The sequence below is a fragment of the Mesocricetus auratus genome, unplaced genomic scaffold (assembly GCF_017639785.1).
Source record: "Mesocricetus auratus isolate SY011 unplaced genomic scaffold, BCM_Maur_2.0 Super-Scaffold_100008, whole genome shotgun sequence".
NCBI classification, from domain to species: domain Eukaryota; kingdom Metazoa; phylum Chordata; class Mammalia; order Rodentia; family Cricetidae; genus Mesocricetus; species Mesocricetus auratus.
The window spans coordinates 58,754,623-58,778,738 of record NW_024429192.1 but is presented as its reverse complement, the minus strand read 5'-3'; the positions used below and the strand labels follow the sequence as shown (position 1 = coordinate 58,778,738).

Genomic DNA, 24,116 nt, shown 5'->3' with positions numbered 1-24,116 from the left:
ATGTTAAGGAGCTGGCCGGCTGACCAGCCCTGCAACTATCCAGATACAGAACCAGGGTTATGAGTTGGGCTGCCCCAACATCCTCCCTATCTATGATCTGTAGGACCACGTGAAGAGGCAGGTTCTGCAGACCCAAAGCTGCAGGATCTCCATGATACAGTGCAATAACAGGGTATCCAAGAGGAGTCGTAGGGCCCAGCATCACAGTGTATCAGAAACCAGAGGCCTCAAGCCAGACCAATGACTCTTTGCAATGAACACTTCCAATAAAGATACATGGACAAAAGGGTTCACTGTGTGACCCACTGTGTCACACTACTGCTTCCATGACAATATTTTTCTTTTATTTTTTTCTCTTAAATTTTATTTTATTTTGGGGGAGAGGCTGCAAGGGTGGAGGGTGGATACAAAGGGACAGGGAAATGAGTGAGATCCAGATGCATGATGTGAGAGACACAAGGAATAAATAAAAAGAAAGTTAAAAAAGAAACCCACCTTCCCTAACCAAGTTTCTCACCCATTTGAAAGATACCTCAGACACTAGTGATAAACTAAACCAACAGGACAGTCACAGCCTTCTGAAGCCACCGACAACAGCCGAGGTAGGTCCTGAACTCTCAATCTGCAGTCCTGCTAGGCTGACAATGGTTACATGGTACGACTTGAGGAGCTTAAAAGGGCCTCAAAAACCCCAAATATCTCTTCAGTGAACTGAAATTCCTTTTGAAGTTTCCATCATTTGAGTCAATTGTTTATATTGAGAACCTGCTCCAGAGTCTTTGGCTAAAATGGGCACGATTGCCCCCAAAAGCATGACCTCTTTTGGCTACAGTTTTGGTCTTTTCAGCATCCTTTTTCTTTCCTGTGTTTGGGGACTCTGTCTGAAATAAGCACTGCAAGACACACAGCCCACTTTTGTTTTCAAAACATCTCCCCTAGGGGCACATCATGTGCTTAGTTCAGTGCCCATCCAGTTAGCAGCCAAGCAGGGTCACAGGACCTATGGTCAGTTAACCATGGACTCACTCCAGGCTGTGCATCTGCTGGTGGCACAGATTTAAGGAACAGTAGCTGATGGCAGTGATGATGAGTGTAGCCCTGGCGGCAGTGGGAACTGTGGATCCAGGATACATGGCTGGTTGCAGTCACATTCTCAAAATGATTGTTTCTGGAATGCTTAGTCTGTGGTCCTAATGGTGACATGCCATCCTCTGTTCCCACCCACTTTCCAAGGTGGATCCTCAGCCTCCCAGGGTATTCAGAACTTCCCAGGATCCTTTGCTTAAATTCCCACGATGCTTTAATCAGGTAGAACCAAACTTTTGTTGTGAGATATTCAAAGCACCAATGGCATACTAACTCAAGACCTGCCACAGATAAGTTCCTTTGTTCAATTATTTTTCAGAATCAGGGTTTCTCTGTGTAGACCTGGCTGTCCTAGAACTGGCTCTGTAGACCAGGCTAGCCTCAAACTCAGAGATCCACCTGCCTCTGCCTCCCAAATACAAGGACTAAAGACGTGCGCCACCAGTGCCACCTGGTTAAGTTCCTCTGTCTAAGTAGCTAGTCATCACTCTAGAAAATATCAGGGCCCAGGGTATAGGTCTTATTAATGGGGCAATTATGAGAGCCTGTCTTTGAGAGCAGTGGCTGAGAGAGGTCATTCAGCAGGACAGGGCCGAGGCTTCAAGGCAGCATCAGGAACACAGAAAGCACCTGGCAAGGGTTATGCAGGATGTGTCAAGTCACTGATAGATAGGAAAGGTGGGTGATTGCATGAGCAAAATCCAACGGCATCTAAGGGTTGCCGCTGATGCTGTGGAATACAGTGACTTACTGGGACAGTTTCGTACAGCACTCAAGGGAAACTACTGCTTTGCCAAGTTAAGACCATCGATTTTTTTCTCTGATTTGCCTTAACAGGTCTGCTGACATTAGTCTACACAGTAACAGAAGTCAATTTCTGTCCCCTCAGTTGCCATCGCCACTTCATTTAGTTCCTTTACCACTTAAAAAGTAGAGACGAGAAGCAGCAACTGTGTAAACTGGTATTTACCAAAAGGATGGGAACGGTGACTTTACGTTGTCCCGCAGGGAAGAGCGCAGGCATATTCTGCTTTTCTTGGAAGAATTCAGGGAGAAAGGACTTCAGGAGCCGGGTGCTGAGCATTACTATGTGATTGATGTGGAGTGGGAGGGTCCCCATAGCTGGCCTCAATGTCCTTCCTTTCTGCATTCCTCTGATGTCCCTCAGAGCAAGCACAGCTTCTGGGTCACTGACAGGGTGACCTCAGGCTGAGTTACCATTCTCTTAGCTTGTCCATGGTGGCAATGGGAGCATCATGACTACCCAGTAGATGTGAACCCAGGGCCCTTGGGAAGGGCCTGTCACTGACCCTTTATCACTGCAGTGGCTAGAGTGGAGAGTCCACATCTGATGCCACAGCCTCTGGCAGTACCTTGGGATTATTGTCCTGGATAAATCTTTAGGATGCTGGCTCTCACCCTCCTGGGACATGCAGTGGGAGATGTATTTATTGTCAAATAGCATCAGACTGTCACCCTTTGCCTCCATGGATGTCACCAAAGAAAGACCATTGAAAAACAAATAACCCAAAGGAAACCATCAAAGGACAAGATGCATTTGATTTAAAAAATATTTATGAGCTGCGCCCTTTATTCTACCAGAATGTCACTTAATAAATATTTCACAGGATGATGATGATAAATCTCAAGGGTGGGAGAAGAATTTAATGGGACTAAGGATGGGAGTTCTTTAAATTTTCATTTAACCTTCACGGCGTCACACGGGCATCTGCAGATGTGAGGATGCTTCCCAGAAAAGCGTCCTCATGAGCACAGAGCAAACTCTAACCTTGGCACAGAGTCAGTATATGGAGGACCAGTGACACCGGCTCTTGATGACCTGAAGCAAAGGCTTCTTAAAAGTGAGGAAGATGACGGTGCAGGCCACCAGCAGGGTGAGGCAGCTGGGCAGAATGAGGACGAGGTAGAACAGGCCAGTGTCCACCTGCCCCCACTTACAGTCCCGAGGCATGCCTTCGGGCAGCTCTACCACACGAATGATCTTGGAAGAGAGGTTGCACGTGACCATAGCCAAGTCAGCAACCATCTTGAAGTGCTGCAGGGCCCCCCATCCCTCTACCCCACAGCAGTCATAAGGGTTCTGGCTGAGGTAGACGGCCTGCAGACTCCTCAGTGGCTGCTCAGACACAGCCCTCTGAGGAATGGCCGTGAGGAAGTTTCTACGGAGGTCAAGAGTTCGCAGAGCCAAGCTGCTACTGAACCTGGGGAAGCTGGTTAAGGAATTTTCTGAAAGATCCAGCTCTCTCAGATTCCCAAACCCAGAGAAGTCCATCTCTGCAGTGCCAGAGCTGAGGCCTATGTTCCTGAGAGCCAGGACCTGTAACGTAGGGGCGACAGCCCAGAGAGGGCTGATGCTCCCATTCAGAATGCCCCAGTTGCTAGACAGGTCCAAATGTGTCAACGAGGTCCCCTGGAATGGGCGGTCTTGTAATGACTTCAGCCCACAGCCCTGCAGAGAAAGGCTCCTCAAGGAGGCCATGTTTCTAAAATCCACACAACTGGAGGGCCCCGCCCAGTCTGAGGGCACCACCTGGGGACAGAGTGAGATCTGATTGTGGCTCATGTCAATTGTAGTGATGCTGCTGGCATTGTCGAAAAGGCCAGCAGGGACTCCCGGGAGCTGGTTGGAGCTCAGGTTGAACACCTGGAGGTTCTTGAGGCAGTCGGTGAGCCCGGGAGCCAGGCGCAGCTCTGCCAGCTGGTTGTGGCTCACGTCCAGCTCAGTGAGGGCTCCTGGGGGCTCATGCTCCCGAATGTGGAGCATCTTCAGGCAATTTTGGTTGAGGTTCAGGTGGGAAAGGGATGGTGCTTTCTTTAGGAAACCATCTGGCAGGTGCCAGAACTGGTTTTGGCTCATGTCCAGGAAACGAAGCGCTGACAAGTCACTGGAAGCAAACTCTTCCCAGAGTTTGACGGTGGTGACATTAGTCACATTGCCGTCCACAAGAAGGAACTGCGCTACCATCTCCTGCGGCAAGGAGGTGTTATACAGGTCCCTGTAGAAACCCATGTTGTTGTCCCGTAGCAGGAGGGTGTGCAGCTTGCTGCACTGAGGCAGGAGAGGGAAAAAGAGCAGCTGGTTGTGAGACAGGTCCAGCGTCTCCAGCTCAAAGGCCACCTCCTCCCTGGCTGCCAGGAACCACTCCAAGATGTTGTAACTGACATTGAGGAACCGCAACTGTGTGAGGCTGAAGTCCACAATGCAGGGGAGGTTGTTGTAGGCAAGGTTGAGACGCCGCAGCTCAGTCAAGCCATCAAAAGCACCACCCTCAATCTCGAAGATATAGTTTCTCTGCAAATCCAGCTCCCTGAGGTGCTCCAGGCCCTCAAAGACAGAATCATCGAGCCTCATGAGGGTATTCCTTGCCAAGGACACAGCCTCCAGCGAGGAGAGGTTCTGAAGCATGAGGGCTGCCATGTCTTCAGTCAGGGAGTTTCCAGACAAGTCCAGGCTCCGAAGTCCTAACAGGGTGTGGAGAGCTGCTGCTGTCTCCTTGTAGTTCTCAGAGAGGTGGTTGTCTGCCAGGCCCAGAGTGCTTAAGTGCTCTTGCCTTTGGAAGGCATAGTGGCCAATACGGTCTAGGTCACAGCTGTGCAGGCTGAGATTCTCCAGGTGTGAGTAGGCCTGGAGGGAATGATTCCACAGGACCCTAAGGGGATTAGCATCCAGAATGAGCATCCGGGAATGTGATGGGAGGTTTCTGGGTACCAAAGCAAGGTTTCGCCCCCGGCAGTCAGTGACTCCATCCACCTAGGTCCAAAAACACACAACTTTAGGCACAGACATGTAGTTTGCGAAAGCAATTAGCTGGCAAGAAGGTGTTAGTTAAGTGTCCAGGGGAAAATTTTTTAAGAGGAGCAATGCCATTGCTTCCTATAGGCTGGTCAGTAAGTCAAGGCGCATCTTACTTATGAGTACCAAATGGCTCAGTCTCTAAGGACAAAGTGGAACGAGGAGAAAAGTCCCAAGGATGACACCCAGGTTTGGAGCCAGCACCCAAGTCTGAACTTCCCTGCAGCATGTTAATTTGACCCCGAGAAAGGAGCTAACGGCTTACAGTCTCAAATTCTTTAACTGGCTACTAAAATAAAAGATAGTAACTGAAACATTGATGCTCTATTGAAACATAAAAGAATAAAAAGTAACTGGGTGTGGTGGCAGTACCCAGTACCCAGGAGGCAGAGGCAGGTGGATCTCTGTGAGTTTGAGGCCAGCCTGATCTACAGAGTGAATTCCAGGACAGTCAGGGATACACAGAGAAACCCCATATCAAAAGAAGAAGAAAAAAGGAACTCAGATAATTTTAGCCTCTCTCTCAGATAAAAGTCACTAACCATTACACTTGTAATTTGCTCATAGATTATTTTTTCCCAAGGATTGAATGTGATTGCTTATGTAAATCACATTTATTATGGCTAATAAGTGTTGGCATGTCAGTGGTAATTACTGCTGTGCGCTAATTAATTAAGCTGTTCATTGTTGAGCACTTGAGTTTTTTTTTTAAATTTCAGCATAGGCATTAGAATGAATATGCAGGTTCCACCCTACTTCCACTCCCCCTCCCAAAGCCTACTGCATTCGTGTTGGGGTGGCATTAATGTGTGGAGAACTGACATTTTCACAAATTGAGTCTCTGCACAGAGACAGATGTTGTCTGTATTTTCCTGAGGCCTCTCTGGAGACCACTGTGCATGGTGGCTTTCCTCAGCCTGTGATGGACCCTGTTCCTCCACGCTGCTGCAGTCAAAGGAGGTTCAGACCTTTGTAATTCCCATGGACTCATCAAATTGTTGCAAAAGATCATTACAGAGCATACAGGAACTTTACCACGTCCATTTTATGTTAAGGATGAACGAACACTAATGTAATGGAGAGTAGTGCCGAAACTTTCAGACTCTTCGAATCATAAGAGCCAGAGGAAATCCTGTCTTTGACCTCCTTGATGGCCAAGTCTCTACCACCCCCACCGGGCAGAGTGCAGACTGAGCCCTGGAAAGTGGCTGGAGCCCTACCCCCACCGGGCAGAGTGCAGACTGAGCCCTGGAAAGTGGCTGGAACCCCACTCCCACCGCCTTTGGACTTTGAGAAGCTTAAGGTTGGCCGCCAGCATTGCTCTGCAGTACACTTTGGGTGGCACGCTATCTGTGGGGTCGCTGAAGCCTTTGTGTTGGCTTGCACACAAACTTGCAGGCAGGACTGAGTGTCTCCCTCAGTGCCTGGCAGCATTGGTGGAGCTCATTAGCCAGGTCTTCCTGCTCTTGGTGGCTGGTGTTGTCCTGTTTCTGGGGCCTCCTGTCATCAGTATACAAGCGAAGGCAGGGTGGAGACTTCCTGGTCCTTCCCAAGTGCCATCTTGAAAAAAATCCTGCTAATGAGCAGTATGCACACTGCACTGGGCATGCGCACAGCCAGTCAGGCACACACTGCGTTAGATTCATTCACTCCCTGCCCTCTTCAATTGACAAGTCATCAGCTTTCCAAGCAAACCAAGCAAGCCTCATGAGCACAGGCACAAAAGAGAGGTCAGAATCCAAGAGAAACTCACCGCCTTGCAGCCTCCTTGGGAAGCTGCAGTGGCCATCCCACTTCCGTTCCTCCATTCCACAACCAAGAAGTGAAAACCCAGGCAGAGCCAAAGGGGCAGGAACTCCATCTCAAGCGCAGCTCTGTGGACAGACCGGGACAAATTGAGTAAGGCAGGTTAGCCAAGAGGGATGCTCAGCATGGGGCAGAGGGAGCCGGCTAGCTCCAGCAGGTGTCTTCTCTAGGAGGCCCACAACTACAACGGGGTGGAAAACCACAGAGTATTCAAGTTTCTCAGTTCAGCCAACATGTTCAACCTTTCCCTGACACCACTGGCAAGAACTCATTTTCGTTTTGCCTATGCCATTCAATGGGCAGGTGGCTGACCTCTGAAACCCCAAAGGGGCAGGACAGGAGATGCACACGACTTGATTGAGTACCAGACCTGAGGTCACTGAGTTTCCGGTGCCTTGCCATTCTGCAGTTTTCCCTCTCTGAAGCTCATCTCTGCCAGATTCACACATGGGCTTGAGACATGGGTCCGGTCCAGCATTCCATCTGCTCCTTCCTTGCCTGGATACCCCCAAGAGGACCTCGGAGCAGCTCTTCAGCCTCTCCCTGGGTCAGCAGCACCATGCTGACACGGACCTCCTCACCACCTTCCATGCCACTTACAGACTCCCCTGCCCACAATGCAGACCACCTTTGCCTCTCTCCTCCTTGCTTTCCTTCTAGTATGCTAAAGGTTAGCTTAACTCCTGGTCAGATTTGAATGTTCACTGGTGAAAACAGACTATCAGAAAAACCAAGTGAAACCACGCAGGTCAGTCTCAGCTCTCACTGGAGGCCAGCCCGGTTCTCAACACCACAAAAACAACTCAGCCCGTTGGCCTCTGGGAATCCCTTTCAAGGCCCTCTTCGCTCTCATGCACCTGTGCAGGAATTATTACCTTATGGCTGGCACAGGACACAGATGGCATATGTGGAGCCATCTGGACTCCTGTCCTCAGTGTCCTCCAGCACCCTTCCCCCTACACACAAGCACCCCTGAAACTTTGGGATCCCCGCCCATCCTGAGATAAGGTTGCCAGATTCATAAACGCCAAGCATGCTAAAAAATGGTTCACTCACGTTCTCATCTCACCGAATGTCCTGCAGCTCATGGAGGAGAGATGGGGAAATGGGAATTGTCAACACTGTAAATCTTTTTCTCCACTTCCTGTCATGCGTGGGCTGTTACATGCAGCTGTACGCTGAATACTGACAGACTAAATATGATGTGTGAAGGGCAAGAGTAAGCTCTCCAAGGGCCCACAGCACTTCGGACTGGCACGCTAGATAAACCTGGGTCACTACACCCAGTATAACTTTAATTTGTGAGACACCAAAATGTTTGCAAAATTTAAAGGTATTCTCTCCTCCTAAACTCAGCCAACTAGCCCAGAAAAAAAAAAGAAGAAAATCTTGTCATGCCCACAAGGGCAACATCTGGCATTAAGTAAAAGAATGTCATGGAAAGATCATAGAGATTGGAATCTGGACAGTCCAGAGTTTAAATTCTGCCTCCACTCTCCCTAATTTGTATAGAGTCTCCAAGTCTCAGATAATCCTCCCACAAAATGGGAGCAATAATAACCCCTTAAAGATTTTGAAGTGAAAGTGCTTCACTAACTGTGAAAGCTGATAATAATCTAATTATTATTTATGAATTCCAAATAGCACTGAGCAGCTTGAGTGGTTGCTGTTCTGATGTAGCATCTCTAGGATAGTACAGAAAAAAAAATAGAGTGAGTAGCACAGCCTGAATGATGACTATATCACTATACCAATTAAACAACCTACTCGGAAAGGCTGGGATAAAAGTCCATATTAACAATCAAGGCTAAGACAAGGGGCTGGAGAGACGATTCGGTGATTAATCGTGTTTGCTGCTTTGGCAGAGGACCTGTGCTTGATTCCTAGTACCCAGGCCATGTGGCTCACAACCTCCTGCAACTCCAGCTCCAGGAGGTCCAATACCTCTCTCTGGCCTCAAAGAGCAGCCCCAACATATACATGTATATTTGTCATACCCACACATACATATAACTAAAAATAAATCTTATGTTTTGTTTTTGTTTTAAAGAAGCAATAGGGTGATCCAGGGACAGACAACTGCACTGGTAAGAGCTATCCATCCTCAGAGTGATGACCTCACCCTCTGAAGGCTGCACAAGCCCTGGTGACAGCTGGTCCACAGCACGTTTGGCTATCGGGGTTGCTGCTGGGAAGTTAGAAGGCAGGCAAGTGGAGAATCCAAAATATCTCTCCTCTTTTCTCTTCCCTTGAGATTTTCCTGGTGACCCCAGACTCTGGGACCACCATCGCTCCTGCCTAACGCACAGATTCCTGCATGGCAAGAGGCTATTGTCTGTTTGGCTCTTAGCCTCTTCCATCATTCTCTGCCAGTCTCCTGTACTACATTTCCCACTTGAAATAGTCCAGGTGACCTCTGTTTCCTTTCTGATCTAATGATGAAAATGAAAATGGCCTTGAAGCAGGGTTTGATGAAAATACAGAACCAGAAGTGATGGATGGTTCCTGCTGAGGCAGAAGAATCACAACTTTGAGGCCAGTCTGGTCAACTTTCTGAGACTCTCAAAATGAAAACCAAAAGGAGTTGGTGTTCTTGGGCCAGGATGTAGCTCAGCAATCGAGCGCACCAGAGAAGTGTGTGTAAGGTCCTGGGTGCGAGCCCCAGTACTGAAAGAAAACAGGTATGAAATGATTGAGAAACAGTAGCTTTCAGGTTGGAAATACTCTTCTAGACTACCAATCTGCTGAAAACTCCTCAGGGACACTGCACCGCAGGACTCAAGATAAGCAGTGCAGTTAATCATATTTCGCTGGAAAATCCCAGGAGCCCTCTTTTGTACACAGGATGCCTTCTCCACCTCCAGCTGCTACTATCTATAGTACCAGTGGCTGCTGGGCAAAGGACCGAGATGCCTTCCAGGCTGAAGGAGCTATTAGCAAGTGTCATGCATGCATTACCACATAATTAAGAAATTTCACCTAAAAAAAAAACTTTCTCCTCAAATAATGAGAGAAGCTAAACAAGCCTTAAAGAAAGAGGCTTTGTGGAGAAGAAAGCAGGCAGTCGTCAGAGGCATTTTGTATTAGAGACAAGTATTTATGGATTGGGGGACGGAGATCATGAGAAGCAGGTGTGCAGTGTCAAGTGTGAAAGTGACACCCATGAATACACAGAAGATGTGACTACATGCCTGACAGAAAGGGACCCTGCCTTTGTGAGAAAGTAAAGGACAGCTGCCACCACACAACAAAGAGCATTAGCATCTCCACTGTGCCTGCTTCAAACAGCCCAGGCTGTACCAGGAAGTACCACGGAAAGCTCCAGGCAAGCTGGTTTGCTCCCTCTGGTTCTTAGCACTAGATTAGTGGGGCTCCATCCTTCAACAAAGTTCAAACCTAGAGCCTCCCAGGGTGAGCTTTGAGCTCTGAGCTCCAGACTTGGTACATTGGAAGCACAGAACTGCAACCTCTCAGTGCCTGGGAGAGAGAGCATGCCCTGAATCCAGTCAAGACGAAAACCCCATGGATCCAGGCTGTACTGCCTACAGGCAGTGTGATGGAAGCATTTTCTCAAGTGAGGTTCCTTCTTCCTACATAACTCTAGTTTATGTCAAGTTGACCAAAAACTAGTCAGCTCAATTTCCCAATGGACCACTCAGCACTGTTTTATAGCTGGAAATCCTAGTAAAGGGCTGGAGGGGGCAGCCGGCCTGGAGAAGGCCATGAAATAGTCCCCAGACATTTGTCAAATATGGATGTCAAGACAAATGCATCAATTCTGGCCAGCCTCTGCTCCAGCCCCTCCTTGAACGGAGGCTCAAGGGCTGCAGCAGCATTTCCCCTCACTGAGCGCTTACCGCCTCCTCAGACTCCATCTTCCTGGGGCCACAGATAAGAAAATCAACTCCCCACATGGTCAGGGCCAGCCAACCAAACCAACAGAGGTCAGCCTACCTTATCCAGTCTAGGGCCACATAATGCATCTAGCCACAGGTCTTCAAGACGGCAAATGTGTTCCCACTGAGAGATAACAACTGGCTCTTGGGTGTCTAGCTGTAGCTGCCAGTGGCTTTCCAGTATCCCTCTGTACATGAGAAAACAATCTCTTCAGACGCCCAACCTGTACTGCATTAGTTTCTCAGTTCCCCTCACAGGTTTCCCTCCCACCGGTGACTTCTGCAAGAGTAAGGGCCAGCCACCAGGCTTCAAGAGGAAGCAGGAAGGACTGTATAAAGTAGGGGGACTTGGACGAGGGTAAGGCCTAGACCCATATCTGGCTCCTCTCTAGCAATGGCCATGGGTGACAATCATCAAAAGGTTGGGTCAAGACAGGAGTAAAGAATGCTCATGCAAAAGCTTTGTCTTTGTAAGGACATACCAGAGTTTCCATTTACGTGCGTGGAATCAGGGACCACCACAAGTACCTCTACAGCCTTCGGCAGTGCCCTCTCCTCCCACTCGGGGGCAAACACATGCCTTAGTGAAGCCAGGCATCATCTGAACCCATGGGAAGTGGAGGCTGTGCAAATGGAGTCAAGGTAGAAAACATAAGATGAAGGAGCTGTATCCCATCTCCTCTCGTTCAAGGGAGATAGATGCCTGTGAGCTTGGGCTTCCTGGGGAGGTGGCAACCCTGAGTCCCTGGGGCACTATGCACAGAGGCCACAAAGATTAACCAGGGCTAATTTTATCCTGGAGTGGGAATGAACATACCTACTCTCTACCACGGTTTCCTCGAGAAGGCACAAAGGAGCAACGACTGACAGGGATCCCCAATGGGTGCCCAGATCAGTAGAAATGCTGGCATCCCTGCGGGACCTGAGGCACACGGGATATGGTCCAATGCCTGGTGAACGAGAGCTTCGGTTCAAACTCAAGCCTGTGAGCTCTGCACCAGCTCAACCTCAGCGCCACAAACCCCAACCGCTCTGGGATTCACGCAGTCCTCGAAGGCATCACACATTTCACAAGCTGTTTCCTCTGCAGGAAAGACCCCTCCTGCGGTCTCCTTGACCAAATCCCTGTTTATCCTTCATGTATCTTCCTCCCCTTCATAGCCCAACAGTCCAGTTGGAAAATAATCTGATAACCCAGATGCTATGACAGGATATTGCATTTTCTTTTGGTTTTTATTATTTAAATCTTATGAGGAGTAATTCGAGTAGTTATTAATAATTTGACTTTCCTCCAACATTTACATATGAAGGAAAAACTTGAGCATGCAGCCAAACTCAAAAAAGCCTGCGGTCAGTGATCACTGCACACCCCTCACCTACATTCTGCTCATAACATTTTACTGTACTTATTTTTATCATGTTTTTACGTATCCTTCACTTCATCTTATTTTTTATTATGTTTACACATAGACTGCAAAGAGCTGGAGAGATAGATGGCTCAGCCATTAAGTGTGTTTGCTCTTCCAGAGAACCAAAATTTGGTTTCCATCACCCACAGCTGGTGGTTCACACCGACATCAGCCGCTCTAGAGAATAGAATGGCTCTGGCCTCCATACGCACCTGCACACAGCTAAAAAGCAGTAAAAATAAATCTTAGAACAAAACAGCAACAAACCCAGCACAAACGGATGGGGGCTGGAGACATGCCTCATTGCTTAAGAGCACTTGTTGCTCTCGAAAAGGATTGGGTTCAGCTCCAGCACCTGCATGGCGGCTCACAACTGCCTGTAAGTACAGTTCCACAGGATCTGATGCCCTCTTCTGACATCATCGGTTCCTGCACGTATGTAGTGCACATACATACACTCACACACATATGACACAGGTAAAATGGGTAAAAATTAAATAACTAATTAGAAAAAATACCAAATAGCTGGGCATGGCGGTACATGCCTGTAATCTCAACATTCAGGAGGCTGAGGCAGGAAGATGTGAATTTGAGGCCAGCCTATGAAATTTCATGACCTGTTCTCAAAAGAAAACTTAGAAAGGGTGGGAGGCAGATCAGAGGAAGAGCCTGGACCTGGCTTCAGCCATCAACACCAAACAAAGAAACAAACACACACTGTGGTCATCAGTACCTCTCTCCCAAAAAACAATTTAACTCTTTAAACACTGCTGTAAGGGGGCTGGAGAGATGGCGCAGCAGTTAAGAACATTGGCTGCTGCTCAAGGGGACCTGAGTTCAATTCCCATCACCCGCATGGCAGCTCACAACTACTGTTACCTCCAGTCCCAGGGGATCTGATGACATCTTTTGGTCTCTGCTTAGGCACATTAGAAAAATAAATACAAAAATTAAAAAACCCATGACACCAACACTGATGAGGCTAAGCCATGAGGATTGTCATGAGTTTGAGACCCACGTGGGCTAAATAAATTCCAGGTCAGCCTGGGCTACAGTGTGAGGTCCTGTCTCAAAAATAAACTAAAAAAGAAAATGAAAATCCTCCTATTGATACCAGGTGGTGATGGTGCACAATTTTAATCCCAGTACTCAGAAGGTAGAGTCAGGCAGATTTTTAAGTTCAAGGCCAGCCTGGTCTACAGAATGAGCTTGAGCTACACAGAGAAACCCTATTTCAAAATAAACTGAAGAAAAAAAGAGGAGGAGCAGCAGAGGAAGAATTTATTTTGAATGCACAAAGGAATGAGGACAGTATGATTTAAAAAAATTTTCTCTCCTTCCTTTTTTTTCTGAGACAGGGTTTCTCTGTGTAGCCTTGACTGCCCTGGAAATTGTTCTGTATAGCAAGCTGGCCTCAAACTCACAGAGATCTGCCTGCCTCTGCCTCCCAAGTGCTGGGATTAAAGGTGTGCGCCACCATTGCCCGGCATTAAAATTTCTTTTCTAAATTAGGCATGCTGGTATGTGTCTGTATCCCAGTATACTCAGAATACTGAGGCAGGGGGATGGAGAATTGAAGACCAGCCTGGGTTACATAGTAAGAGTCTATCTTAAAAAAAAAAAAAGTTACCTTCTTTTTTTTTTTTTTGGTTTTTCGAGACAGGGTTTCTCTGTAGCTTTGGAGGCTGTCCTGGAACTCACTTTGTAGACCAGGCTGGCCTTGAACTCACAGAGATCCGCCTGCCTCTGCCTCTCGAGTGCTGGGATTAAAGGCGTGGGCCACCAACGCCCGGCCAAAAGTTACCTTCTTAAATAACAGACTTTAAAAAAAAAATTACTGCATGAAGCCAAGAGAATTGGATTGTAACTTAATGTGTTCAGTCAGTAACATTAACGCCTGAATTTGCAAAGGCTCCTACAGACCCTGGTTCACTAACACCAGCAACAGTTCTATGCACTGGAGGTGATCTCCACTTTTTCTCTTATTGTGGTAACATATGTATATAATTTTCCACTTTAGCTCTCTTGAACATAATTCAGTAGCATTAAGTACATTCACATTGCTAGGTAACCATACCACCATCCATCACCATAACCTTCTCATCAGGCCACCCTCAAACCCTTGTCATTTGAAATTGCTCCCCACACTTCCCTCTCCGGCAGAGCTATACCCACGGATTTTCCTCTGGGGATTGCCTGTTCTAAAGAGAACGGTGTCGTAGCTGTTCTTTCCTGTCTTGCTCTCGAACATCACAGAGGCTTTCCCTTCAAGGCCCATCCTTGTTAGGGCACACATGGGGATTTCCCTTTAGACTGAAATTCTGCCTCTACCTCGTTTTATTGATTCTTTCATCAGTTGATGAACACCTTTTGGCCACCATGAATAACGATGTTGTATTTGAACATAACAAACATACAGATGCCTGTTTAAGACATTGCTTATTATTTCCATTCTTCAGATAAGGAATCCACAGTTCAAAAAGGCCAGCGCCAACTAATAGTGACTCAGGTCCTGTAGAGCTGAGTTCAGCCCAGGAAGAAGGTGCTGGAGGGACACCTGTTGGGGAGGTATTTTGTTTGTCATGTAGATGTCCAGCTGGGTGCACAGGTGGACACATGTTTGTTGATGAGTGGCCAAGAGCATCTATCCCAGATAAGTAGTCTCTCTTAGAACTCTGAGGGTGGGCTGGAGAGATGGCTCAGCCGTTAAAGGCTAGTCTCACAACCAAAAATATAAGAACTCTGATGGTGCCACAATAGTTCAGCCGCCGAGGTGACACCTGACCCTTGGGAATCTATTTCTAACTACAGCATCTATTCTGATTGGTCAGAGACCAATGCCACGCTGTTTTTGATATTCAGATTAGCACCCTTGCGAAAGCAGAGTGGTTCTTGGTTGGTTGGGGGGGGGGGATGAGCTAAATGACTAGAGAGCCTTGAAGCCCTGGGAATTAGAAAGGAATAAGCCAAGATTATTAGCTAAAATAGAAGCTTAGATTTAAGCCTAGAAGAAATGGCCAATAGCCAGAGCAAGAGGAAGGTCACTAGGGCAGTCCAGGTGGAAGCTTCAAGTGCCTTGTGGGGTGGTTACCGGAACCATTAGCTTGCCTCAAGTTGAAAAAGGAGGCCCCAGGCCAGGCAGGGAGAGCGCTATTCACCATTGACTCTGCAATCTGAGGGACAGCCCACAGCGTTCTCACCCAAGAGAGACAAGGGAAGCCAAGAGAGACTGGGGCTACCTCGGATAGCTGGGACTCACTGTGAAGAAGCAGTGTGAAACGTCAGACCCTAAATGCTGTCTCCTGAGGAGAAATCCCCTCCCTGATCGTTATCTTTCTTAGGGGTGGAAGCAGGCGGTGGCCACAGGGTGCAAGGCCTGACTGTGGTGAGTGTGGGGGCTGGGGCTGAAAGAGGGGAGTCCCCGGGGACCTCACAGAACCCTGCGGCCATGCCAAGCCCATCACTGGGCCCAGCCTTGTTCTTCATGCCCACCTCAGGGTCAAGCTCCTACTTCCTCTTTGTACCCTCTGCTGGGGCTGAATGAAGTCTCACACCAAAGATACTGTTTGGTGCAAGTCCCTGACTCTGTCCTGGAAAGTTCTCTCTGCCTGCCCACATTCATTTCTCCTGCTGCTTCTGGTAACTACTGCTGGGTTGCTTTTTGGGGAAACTCTCTCTCTCCCTCTCTCTCTCTCTCCCTCCCTCCCTCTGTTATATCACATATAGAATGTATAGCTGTCATCATTTTTAGGCATGCAATTCAGTAGTGTTGAGTACATTTCACTGTTCACCTAATCCATGCCTTCTTAAGAAGTCCAGTTTGTTTGTTTCTTTGGGTTTTGTTTTTCTTTTGGTCTGATCCCAACTCCTCACAGTGGGGACTGTGAAGAAGGCTGTCCCTGTTACGTTTTCTGTGTCTCTAACCAGAGTGATGGGCTTATATTAGACACAGTATCACTCCAGCGACAGATACAACACTAAGAGGAAAGACCTTTTCTCTTGCTTCCCACACTGGTGGGAGTTGGAAGCTGATGGCAGCCTTTGTTTCTGTTCCCAGGACCTACCCAGTATGAAGAAAGCAAAGCCAGATGAGAACAGATGGACTCTTGGTGACATTTTTGAGACCTGGATCCAGTCATGCCTGAAGTAACTGGCTTTAGACTTATTCAGTTATATGACGTAACAAATCCTCTTTTGTGTTATGAAGCTGTTTTCAGCTGGGTTTTATCATCTGCAGTTTAAATAATCCTATCTAGGGCTGGCCAGGTATGTACCTCATTGGCAGACCTAACATGTGCAAATACCTGGGCTCGATCCCCCATGCCAACAAAAATAAATAAATAATAAAACAATCCTATCTTCTAGATCCTTGAAACACAAGGCATCATGAGTTGGAAGTGTCATAGTCTGCTTTGCCTCTCCAAGCTTCCAGAAACCACCTGCTAACCCATCAGGTTGCACACATGACCTTTGCTTACCAATGAGGCTGAAAACAATGGTTTAGAGGGAAAGGAGTAAATAATAAATTCAGAGGTCAGAGACATATGCACATATTAATAAATGTGTCATTGAAGTGACACGTGAGCAGAAGCCAGTGACACTTGTGAGTGTGTTACAGACAAGCAGGTTCTAGGAAAGATGATCAAGGCCTTTTGGTGTGGTTGCAAGCCCACTCTCTTCTGACATATGTGGTCATGACATGGATGCAGCATGACCCAAGCCACCAGCTATCCACAGAAGAGTCTGGTCTCTACTCCATAGTGGAATGTGCACTGTATCCAGTAGACAGCTTGTGGTCTACACTGGACCTTTTTTTTTTTAAGTCTGGAAGACTTTTTTCCTGTTTCTCCTACAGCCCTCTCACAGGAAAAAAGGGCACTGGGAGCCTGCTCTCCTTAGGATGCTCCTGTGGTGATCGGATAGTGGCTTAAGAACTATAGGGTAGTGAGTTCTAGGACAGCCAGATGGAGTGTGTGTGCCCACAGAGCTCCCTCGAGGGACCCCATCGATGAAGGCACCTTCTCTGTGAGGCTGTATGGCTTTGTTTTTAACCTAAAGACAGATGTTGAGGTTTTTTTTTCCTGAGCCCATGATTCTATAACCCCCTCTAAGAACAGCCTGAGGGGGGCGTCCCCAGACTAGAAAACACCCAAACACCTGCAGCCATGGAAATAGTCAGTGCCTCAGTCATTAGCAAAAAGGGGCTCTGGAAAACCTGCCTTAGTCGCTCCAATCCTAGTCACAGTGCGGCACGTGTTCATCTCCGTAGAGCAACGTGGAGTCAGCGACCTCTTTGAGGGTAAAGCTTCTTCCTGCCGCTCCTGGGTGTTTGTGGGTACATGGGTGTGTGTCTGTGCCCGGAGAGGCCCAAGGGGCTACAGCAGAGCACTGGACAAGAGTCGGAAGGCCCTGGCTCTAGCCTCTCTCTGACACTCCTATAGCTGTGGATCAGAGTAACCTCCTAGTAGATTTTACCCGGGACAAAGACTCTAGGAGAGGCGCTTGTGCTGTCTTTAGGCTGAACACACACAGTTGACCCTGGGAAACTCCTGGTAAGTCCTCGTAACTGTAGACGAGTCTCACGCCTTTGCCTGTGTAATGGTGGGTCTCAATTTATATCGAGGGGCGAGAGAGACGATGACAACACCCGCATGGTGAGTGTCCACAGCCTCGTCTCTTTATGTCCGGTCACTCAGACCAGGCAAGGGTGGGATGAGAAAACGGAGGCTCAGAACGTTCACCGACCTGTTCACATTCGCCCTGAAGCGGCAAGAACCGAACCACAGCTGATTCTAAAGTCCTAGGTGCTTCTCCCACATCACACCCTCCTTCTCAGCTCTACAGGTTCCAGAGGGAAGGACTTCCACCCACGCCAGAGGTGTAGCCCCCAAATCCAGCCCGGAGGCGGGGTGTCTGTACACCGCAAACCAAACTTCACAAGAGGCGCGTGTGCGCGCGGGGGGAGGGGACTGGCCTCCCACCACCCAATTCTTCCCCAGCTCGCCCACCTCGAGAAGCCTGGCGGTGCCCGGCGGTGAGCCCACGCACGAAATACTCACGGCTCCCGCAGGCCTAGGCGGCTCCGCGGGGCGCATCGTCTCCAGGGCCCCAGCCTCCAGGACAGCAGTCGCCGCCGCCGCGCTGCCTACTCGCTCTGGGGCATCAGATTATTTTAGTACTTGCGGAAGGAACCGACGGAAACTGAAGTCACATGGAGGGCTCGCCGCTCAGCGACTCAGCACTCAGCAGGCGTCTTAGAAGGAACTGCGACCGCGGGGGGCGCGGGGGATGGGACAAGGACGCGGGCGGCGCACGGCCCCTGGAGGACCAGCAGGTGCAGTCTTCGAAGATGTTAGGATCGCTAAGCTCCCTCCTGGGTGGGTGAGCACCGGAGCTGAGAGTCCTGGCTTGTGGTCCGTAATCCCAGGAAGTCTTCTTTCTCCACGTTTCTGTCCAAGGATCAAGTTGGGGCAGAATTTGCTGAAGGGCAACACAAGTTTGTTTAACTGGAAAAGGGGACGAGTCCACCGTTTAGAAGGGTTGTCCACCCGTTTATCTTTGTTTTTATCGACTCAGCTAGTCTTTAGCAATCTTTTTTTTTTTTAAATGGGCACCGTGCTTTAAAAAAAAAAAATAAGGAAAGGGCCTGGAGAGATGACTCCGTGGTTAAGAGCACTAGCTGCTCTTCCAGAGGACCCAGGTTCAACTCTTAGCATCCACACGGCAGCCCACAGCTGTCTGTAACTCGAGTTCCAGGGAATCTGACACCTTCACACCAACGCACATAAAATAAAGTTAAATAAAATATTTAAAAATTAAGTAAATAAACAGGGCGTTGCTGGCGCACGCTTTTAATCCCAGCACTCCGGAGGCAGAGGCAGGCAGATCTCTGTGAGTTCGAGGCCAACCTGGTCTACAGAGCGAGTTCCAGGACAGCCAAAGCAATACAGAGAAACCCTGTCTCGAAAAACAAAAACAGAAACAAACAAAAAATTAAGTAAATAAATAAATGGAAAAGAAAGTTGGGCATGGTGGCACACACCTATAGTCCCAACCCTGGAGAGGCTAAAGCAAGAGGATCAGACTATAAGATTGTCTTGTCCTAAATTGCAAGTTTGGGACTGCCCTGGGATTTGTGAGACCCTGCCACAAACAAATAAGCAAGGGCAGAGGAAGACAAAGAAAGGAAAGGTTTGGTTTGTTTTTAGTGGAGCTTGCATTGTGGACCGTCAGTACCATGGACTTCTTGGCTCTATGGAGGATGGGTAGGTGGCTTGATATGCTATGTAGAAAACCCTTTGCCAATGATGGCGGCATGCATAGGGCTTGCACAGATCCAAACCAGACCTGGACTCAGGGCTGCGATGGAGAAGTGGACATGAGCTCCCATCCCTAACCACTCACAAAGGAAAATTAGTTTCTCCAAGGGGTCTCACTGGGTTTACAACCATGGGTTAGGGCAGGCCCCATGCCCAGCAGTAGATGGCCAAACTTGTTCCTCTCCTAGTTAGACTCTCACCCATCTTTCATAGGGTATGACCCTAAAATGTGTGGGGATCAATCCATTCCTTCCTTGGGGTCTTTATGGCTGGCCATTGTACCATTGTACCATTTACCTGGGCATTGTTTAAATCCAGGTTCAGCCGGTTTAAGAGTTATTGATGCATGAGGGTTTTTTGTTGTTGTTGTTGTTTTTGGGGTTTTTTTTTTTTTTTTGGTTTTTTGAGACAGGGTTTCTCTATATTGTTTTTGGAGTGGTGCCTTATCTCTCGCTCTTGGTTTGTTGAGACAGGGTTCCTCTGTGTAGCCCTGGCTGTCCTGGAACTTGCTCTGTAGATCAGGCTGACCCTGAAACCACAGAGATCCACCTGCTGGGATTAAATTCATGTACCACCACCACCCTGCTACTTTTCTTTCTCTTAAGACAGGGTCTCGCCGGACGTTGGTGGCGCACGCCTTTAATCCCAGCACTCGGGAGGCAGAGGCAGGCGGATCTCTGTGAGTTCGAGACCAGCCTGGACTACCAAGTGAGTTCCAGGACAGCCTCCAAAGCCACAGAGAAACCCTGTCTCGAAAAACCAAAAAAAAAAAAAAAAAAAAAAAAAAGACAGGGTCTCATTTTAGTCTAGGTTGGCCTGGGAGTCACTACACAGTCACAGCAGGCCCTCACCTGATCTTCCTGCCTCCCTTTTCCAGTGCTGGAGTTTCACATTGTACCACCACCCCCAGATCATCCACTTGGATATGATTTATACATTGGCATTCTCTGCAAGATTTCTCTCAAGGAAACTTAAAAACTGGCAGCCTTAAAGGTTGTGGAGAGACAAGGCAACTGACTGGAAAATAGCAAAGACTGCTCTCCTAGAGTAGCAGCAGAAGGACCCCAAAGACTTCCAGGGGACACCAAGTCAAAGCTGAAGAAAGAATGCTTCTCATGCCAGCAGGGCTGAAGGCCTGAGTGTCCAGTTGGGATTCTCCTGCTTAGATGGATGCTCCATGGTCCTTCCCAACGCCCAGATCAGAGTCCTCCGACACAACCCAGAGTGGTCCTGCCATCACCGACCAAGCATACCCCTCTAAGCATCGCTGTGTGTCTCTTTCTTGGCCTGTGGTGTTTGTTCTGGCTCCTGTTGAACAACGTAGGCTTTGTGTTAGATTATTAGTGTCTCGTCTTGCTGCTGTGATGATATCTGAGCCAAGCGATTTAAGGCGCGAAACGTCTATGTTGGTTCGCAGTTCAGGCTCCATCATAGTGCCGAAGTTATGGTAGTATGAGCCTAGGACAGCAGGTCATGTTGCATCTGCAGTCAGGAAGCAATAGGAAGGTGAATGTTAGCGATCAGCTCCATTTCCCCATCTTACCCAGCGGAGGACCCCAGCCCCCTGAGTGGTGCCACTCACAGTTCAGGCAGATCTTCCCTTCTCCATCTAACCTAGGTAATCCTTCACCAGCATGAGGCTTGTCTCTTCTACCAGACCCTGGCAGGTAGACAGTCGATGTTAACCATCACAATGTCAAGCAGTGCTCTGCATTCCTGGGCAATCTGAGGTAAGCATAGAAAGGCCAATGCCTGACTTCCGTGTTATCTCACTGTTACATCCCACCTGGAGGTAGGTCCAGGGTCCGAAAGCTCCCGTCATACGCTCTGTCCAGCTTGTTATTTCCACAAACACACTCCATTCTCCCTCTGCCGAGAGACCTCCCTGCCTTTCCAGCCCTTTCCATTCTCAAGGCATGCCTGGGCCCCCCACCTCAGAAGCCTCTTCCTCCACACACACCATGTACAGCCCCTGGGCTCATGCTTGTGATTTATCTTTTGGGGAACTATGTCTTGTTTCTCCAGTTATACTGTAAACTTTTGGGGGTAGCAACACGTGCTATCCCAAACACCATTAACATTTGTTTAAAGAAGAAGGGGGGAAGGAAAGAAGAGAGAGAGGCAATAAATCCATCCATCTTCTGTGTGAGTCTCCAGTTGCTGACTTCTTTTTTGTTTTGTTTTGTTTTGTTTTTTGTTTTTTCGAGACAGGGTTTCTCTGTGGCTTTGGAGACTGTCCTGGAACAGTTACTGACTTCTGAGAGTTGTGTTAGGGTTGTGGTGGTTTAGATGACAGTGATCCCCATGGGCTCTTGCCTTTGAATACTTGATGTTGTGCTGTAGTTTCCTCTGAGATTGAAACACTCCATCCTGCCGGGAAGCTCCTTAAACCAGAAGGTAAACAACCCAGAACAGCTTTATGAAGTCCCTGAAATTGACCAAATTCACTGGGCCCCTCACTGAAAGAGTTAGCAGTGGACGCTAAGAAGAATCTCAGATAAGCCCCACTGCCTGGAAGAAACAGAAATCAGCTGAGCTATCGGGAAGAGGTTTAGACCAACTGAGTCACTGGGAAAGGACACTGTCCAACCTGTTGAACTGCCTGCAGGCTGTGCAGTGTGCTCCAGATTCCCAGTTTTGTGGTGTTACCGGTTCTGGGGTGGGCTTTGGTGATGCAGCTGTCTTTGAGTCATTTCTACTTCTGTAAATGACCGTCACCTGTATTCCTGTATGCAGCTTGCAGTGGTTTGGATTGAAATGGCCCCTATAGACTCATGTATTTGAATGCTTCATTATTAGAATGGGGAACTATCTGACAAGATTAAAAGGGCTAGGAGTTATAGCCTTGTTGGAGTAGGTGTGGCCTTATTGGAAGAAGTGTGTCACTGGGGTGGGCTTTGATGTTTCAAAAGCTTACACCAGCCTTTGTCAGGTCCAGTCTGTCTGCCTGCCTGCCTACCTTTGGCTCGGGATGTAGCTCTCAGATACCTCTTCAACTTGCCATGCTTCCTGTTGTGATGATAATGGACTATCCTCTGAAATTATAAGTAATCCCCCAATTAAATGCTTTCTTTTGTAAGAGTTTCCTTGGTCATAGGGTCTCTTTAACAGCAATAGAATAGCAACTAAGACATAACCAAGTATAACTCATCGTTCACCAAATTGGGCTTTGATGTTATCCATAATTTGGTCTGTTGCGGGCTCCCTTCCTGAGGTAAGAAGATGTGTGTGTTGCACCTCCCCAATACTTGGTCTCCAGTTGGTGGCTGTTTGTGAAGGATTAGGAGGTACGCTTTACTGGAGGAAGTATGTTACTAGGGGCAGTCTTTGAGGCGTCAAAAGACTCAAGCCATGTGAGTTAGCTCTCTCTGACTACTTGTGGTTCAAGTCATGAGCTCTTGAGATCCTCCTGCTTTTGTTACCCTAGTGCTGGGATTACAGGCGTGCGTTGCCGCCGCTGCTGGTGCTGCTGCTGCCGCCGCCACCACCACCACCTCCCAGCCTCTTTTCTTTTCTCTTTTTTTTTTTTAATTTGAGACAAGGTCTATATAGCCCTGGCTGTCCTGAAACTCACTAGGTAGACCAGGCTGGCCTGAAACTTAAAGAGATCCACCAGCTTCTGTCTATCAAATGCTGGGATTAAAGGTGAGTGCCACCACCCATGGTCCTATTTCTGTTTCTTTTTTTTTTTAAACATTTTATTTATTATGTATATAATCTTCTGCCTGCATGCCAGCAGAAGGCACCAGATCTCATTCAAGGTGGTTGTGAGCCACCATGTGGTTACTGGGAATTGAACTCAGGACCTCTGGAAGAACAGTTAGTGCTCTTAACCTCTGAGCCATCTCTCCAGCCCCCTATTTCTGTTTCTTAAACTAAGCTTCCTAATAGCTGTCACTTGTGGGCCACTCAGTCTCCCAAAGAGATGAAAAGGAACTTGCTTAGCGTGACAACAACCAGACACTATTTGGGTCCAGGGATGGAAGATGCTTATAGTGAAAACTGAAGGTTCATAATCTGGGTAGGAGCAGGTGGGAGGGAAGGGGCCAGTTTCCTCCTCCTGTAGAGGGGTCCCTGGGAAAGAGGAGGCAGTGCAGGTGACCTAGCCATGGAGTGGCCAGAACCAGGCCTAGAAAGTCACCTCAGGCCCAGAGACTGCCCATTTGCTTCACCTCTGGCATTTTCCATCTGCCTGGGGTTCTCTTTCCCTCACCACAGACAGGGCAACCTTCCTATCTTGGCCTTTCACCTTGGTATCTGGACCCGGACAAGCAGTGAGCTGGTGCATACTCTGCTTCTCCAGCCCCCGCACATGACAGGGAGGGGATTTCCTTAACTGGGAATTGTCCTCTTGCCCCACGTCAACGGGTTGCTGCAGGAGACTCTTCAGTAGTTTCATTTCCCTCAGCTGGAATGAAGTTTTAAGAACCAAAAATCCAAACCAGAAAGAGGTGAGGTCACCGTCCACACTGGTACTTTATGATGCCAACCATGGGAAGGTTATTGTAAAGACCCCTGAGTTTTGGGGAGGGTGAGGGGCACCAGTTACCACTGGGTCCTTTCAAGTGTGTTTTTCTTCTCTAGCTGTCTGGAGGATGAAGTTGGTCTCAAACTCTGAGGTCATCTCCTTTTGGTCCTGGTCTTCCTCAGCCACTTTCCTCTAGGGACACATCACCTCTTCCTGTTTGAGAAATGCTGACAGCATCGAAAATAACCAAAGATCGACTATTGTGCACAGGTAATGAGATGTTCATGGAAGTCAGCTGTCAATGCCAGATCTTGGTGG

General features: G+C 48.3%; 1 protein-coding gene and 1 long non-coding RNA gene across 7 annotated transcripts; one reads left to right on the top strand and one right to left on the bottom strand.

Annotated features, from left to right (window-relative positions):
- Positions 1 to 2,643: 2,643 nt before the first annotated feature.
- Positions 2,644 to 18,261, bottom strand: Nrros (negative regulator of reactive oxygen species). Of its 6 annotated transcripts, none has more exons than XM_040750937.1 (5): positions 18,020 to 18,261; positions 11,085 to 11,552; positions 10,661 to 10,790; positions 6,654 to 6,774; positions 2,644 to 4,858 (listed from the first exon to the last, which is right to left on the bottom strand). In XM_040750937.1, exons 3-5 carry the CDS (start codon positions 10,687 to 10,689, stop codon positions 2,888 to 2,890), a joined length of 2,121 nt encoding a protein of 706 aa, XP_040606871.1. In that variant the 5' UTR covers positions 10,690 to 10,790; positions 11,085 to 11,552; positions 18,020 to 18,261; the 3' UTR covers positions 2,644 to 2,887. The 6 variants fall into 6 exon arrangements, with proteins under 6 accessions (XP_040606871.1, XP_040606870.1, XP_040606872.1 ...); XM_040750936.1 differs by having other exon boundaries at positions 10,661 to 11,225; positions 11,420 to 11,552; XM_040750938.1 differs by having other exon boundaries at positions 11,420 to 11,552.
- LOC121141966 lies at positions 17,226 to 21,474 on the top strand. The gene is made up of 2 exons (XR_005878950.1): positions 17,226 to 17,563; positions 20,208 to 21,474. It is a non-coding gene; the product is annotated as an uncharacterized LOC121141966 (long non-coding RNA).
- Positions 21,475 to 24,116: the final 2,642 nt, after the last annotated feature.

Bases quoted from the DNA above. Each gene is read 5' to 3' on its own strand.
- Nrros (XM_040750935.1), bottom strand. From the start codon at position 10,689: ATGCATTATGTGGCCCTAGACTGGATAAG. The intron at 6,775-10,660 runs GTAGGCTGACCT...GTCTGTCCACAG, and splicing joins GTGGCCCTAGACTGGATAAG to AGCTGCGCTTGAGATGGAGT. The intron at 4,859-6,653 runs GTGAGTTTCTCT...TTTTGGACCTAG, and splicing joins CCCAAGGAGGCTGCAAGGCG to GTGGATGGAGTCACTGACTG.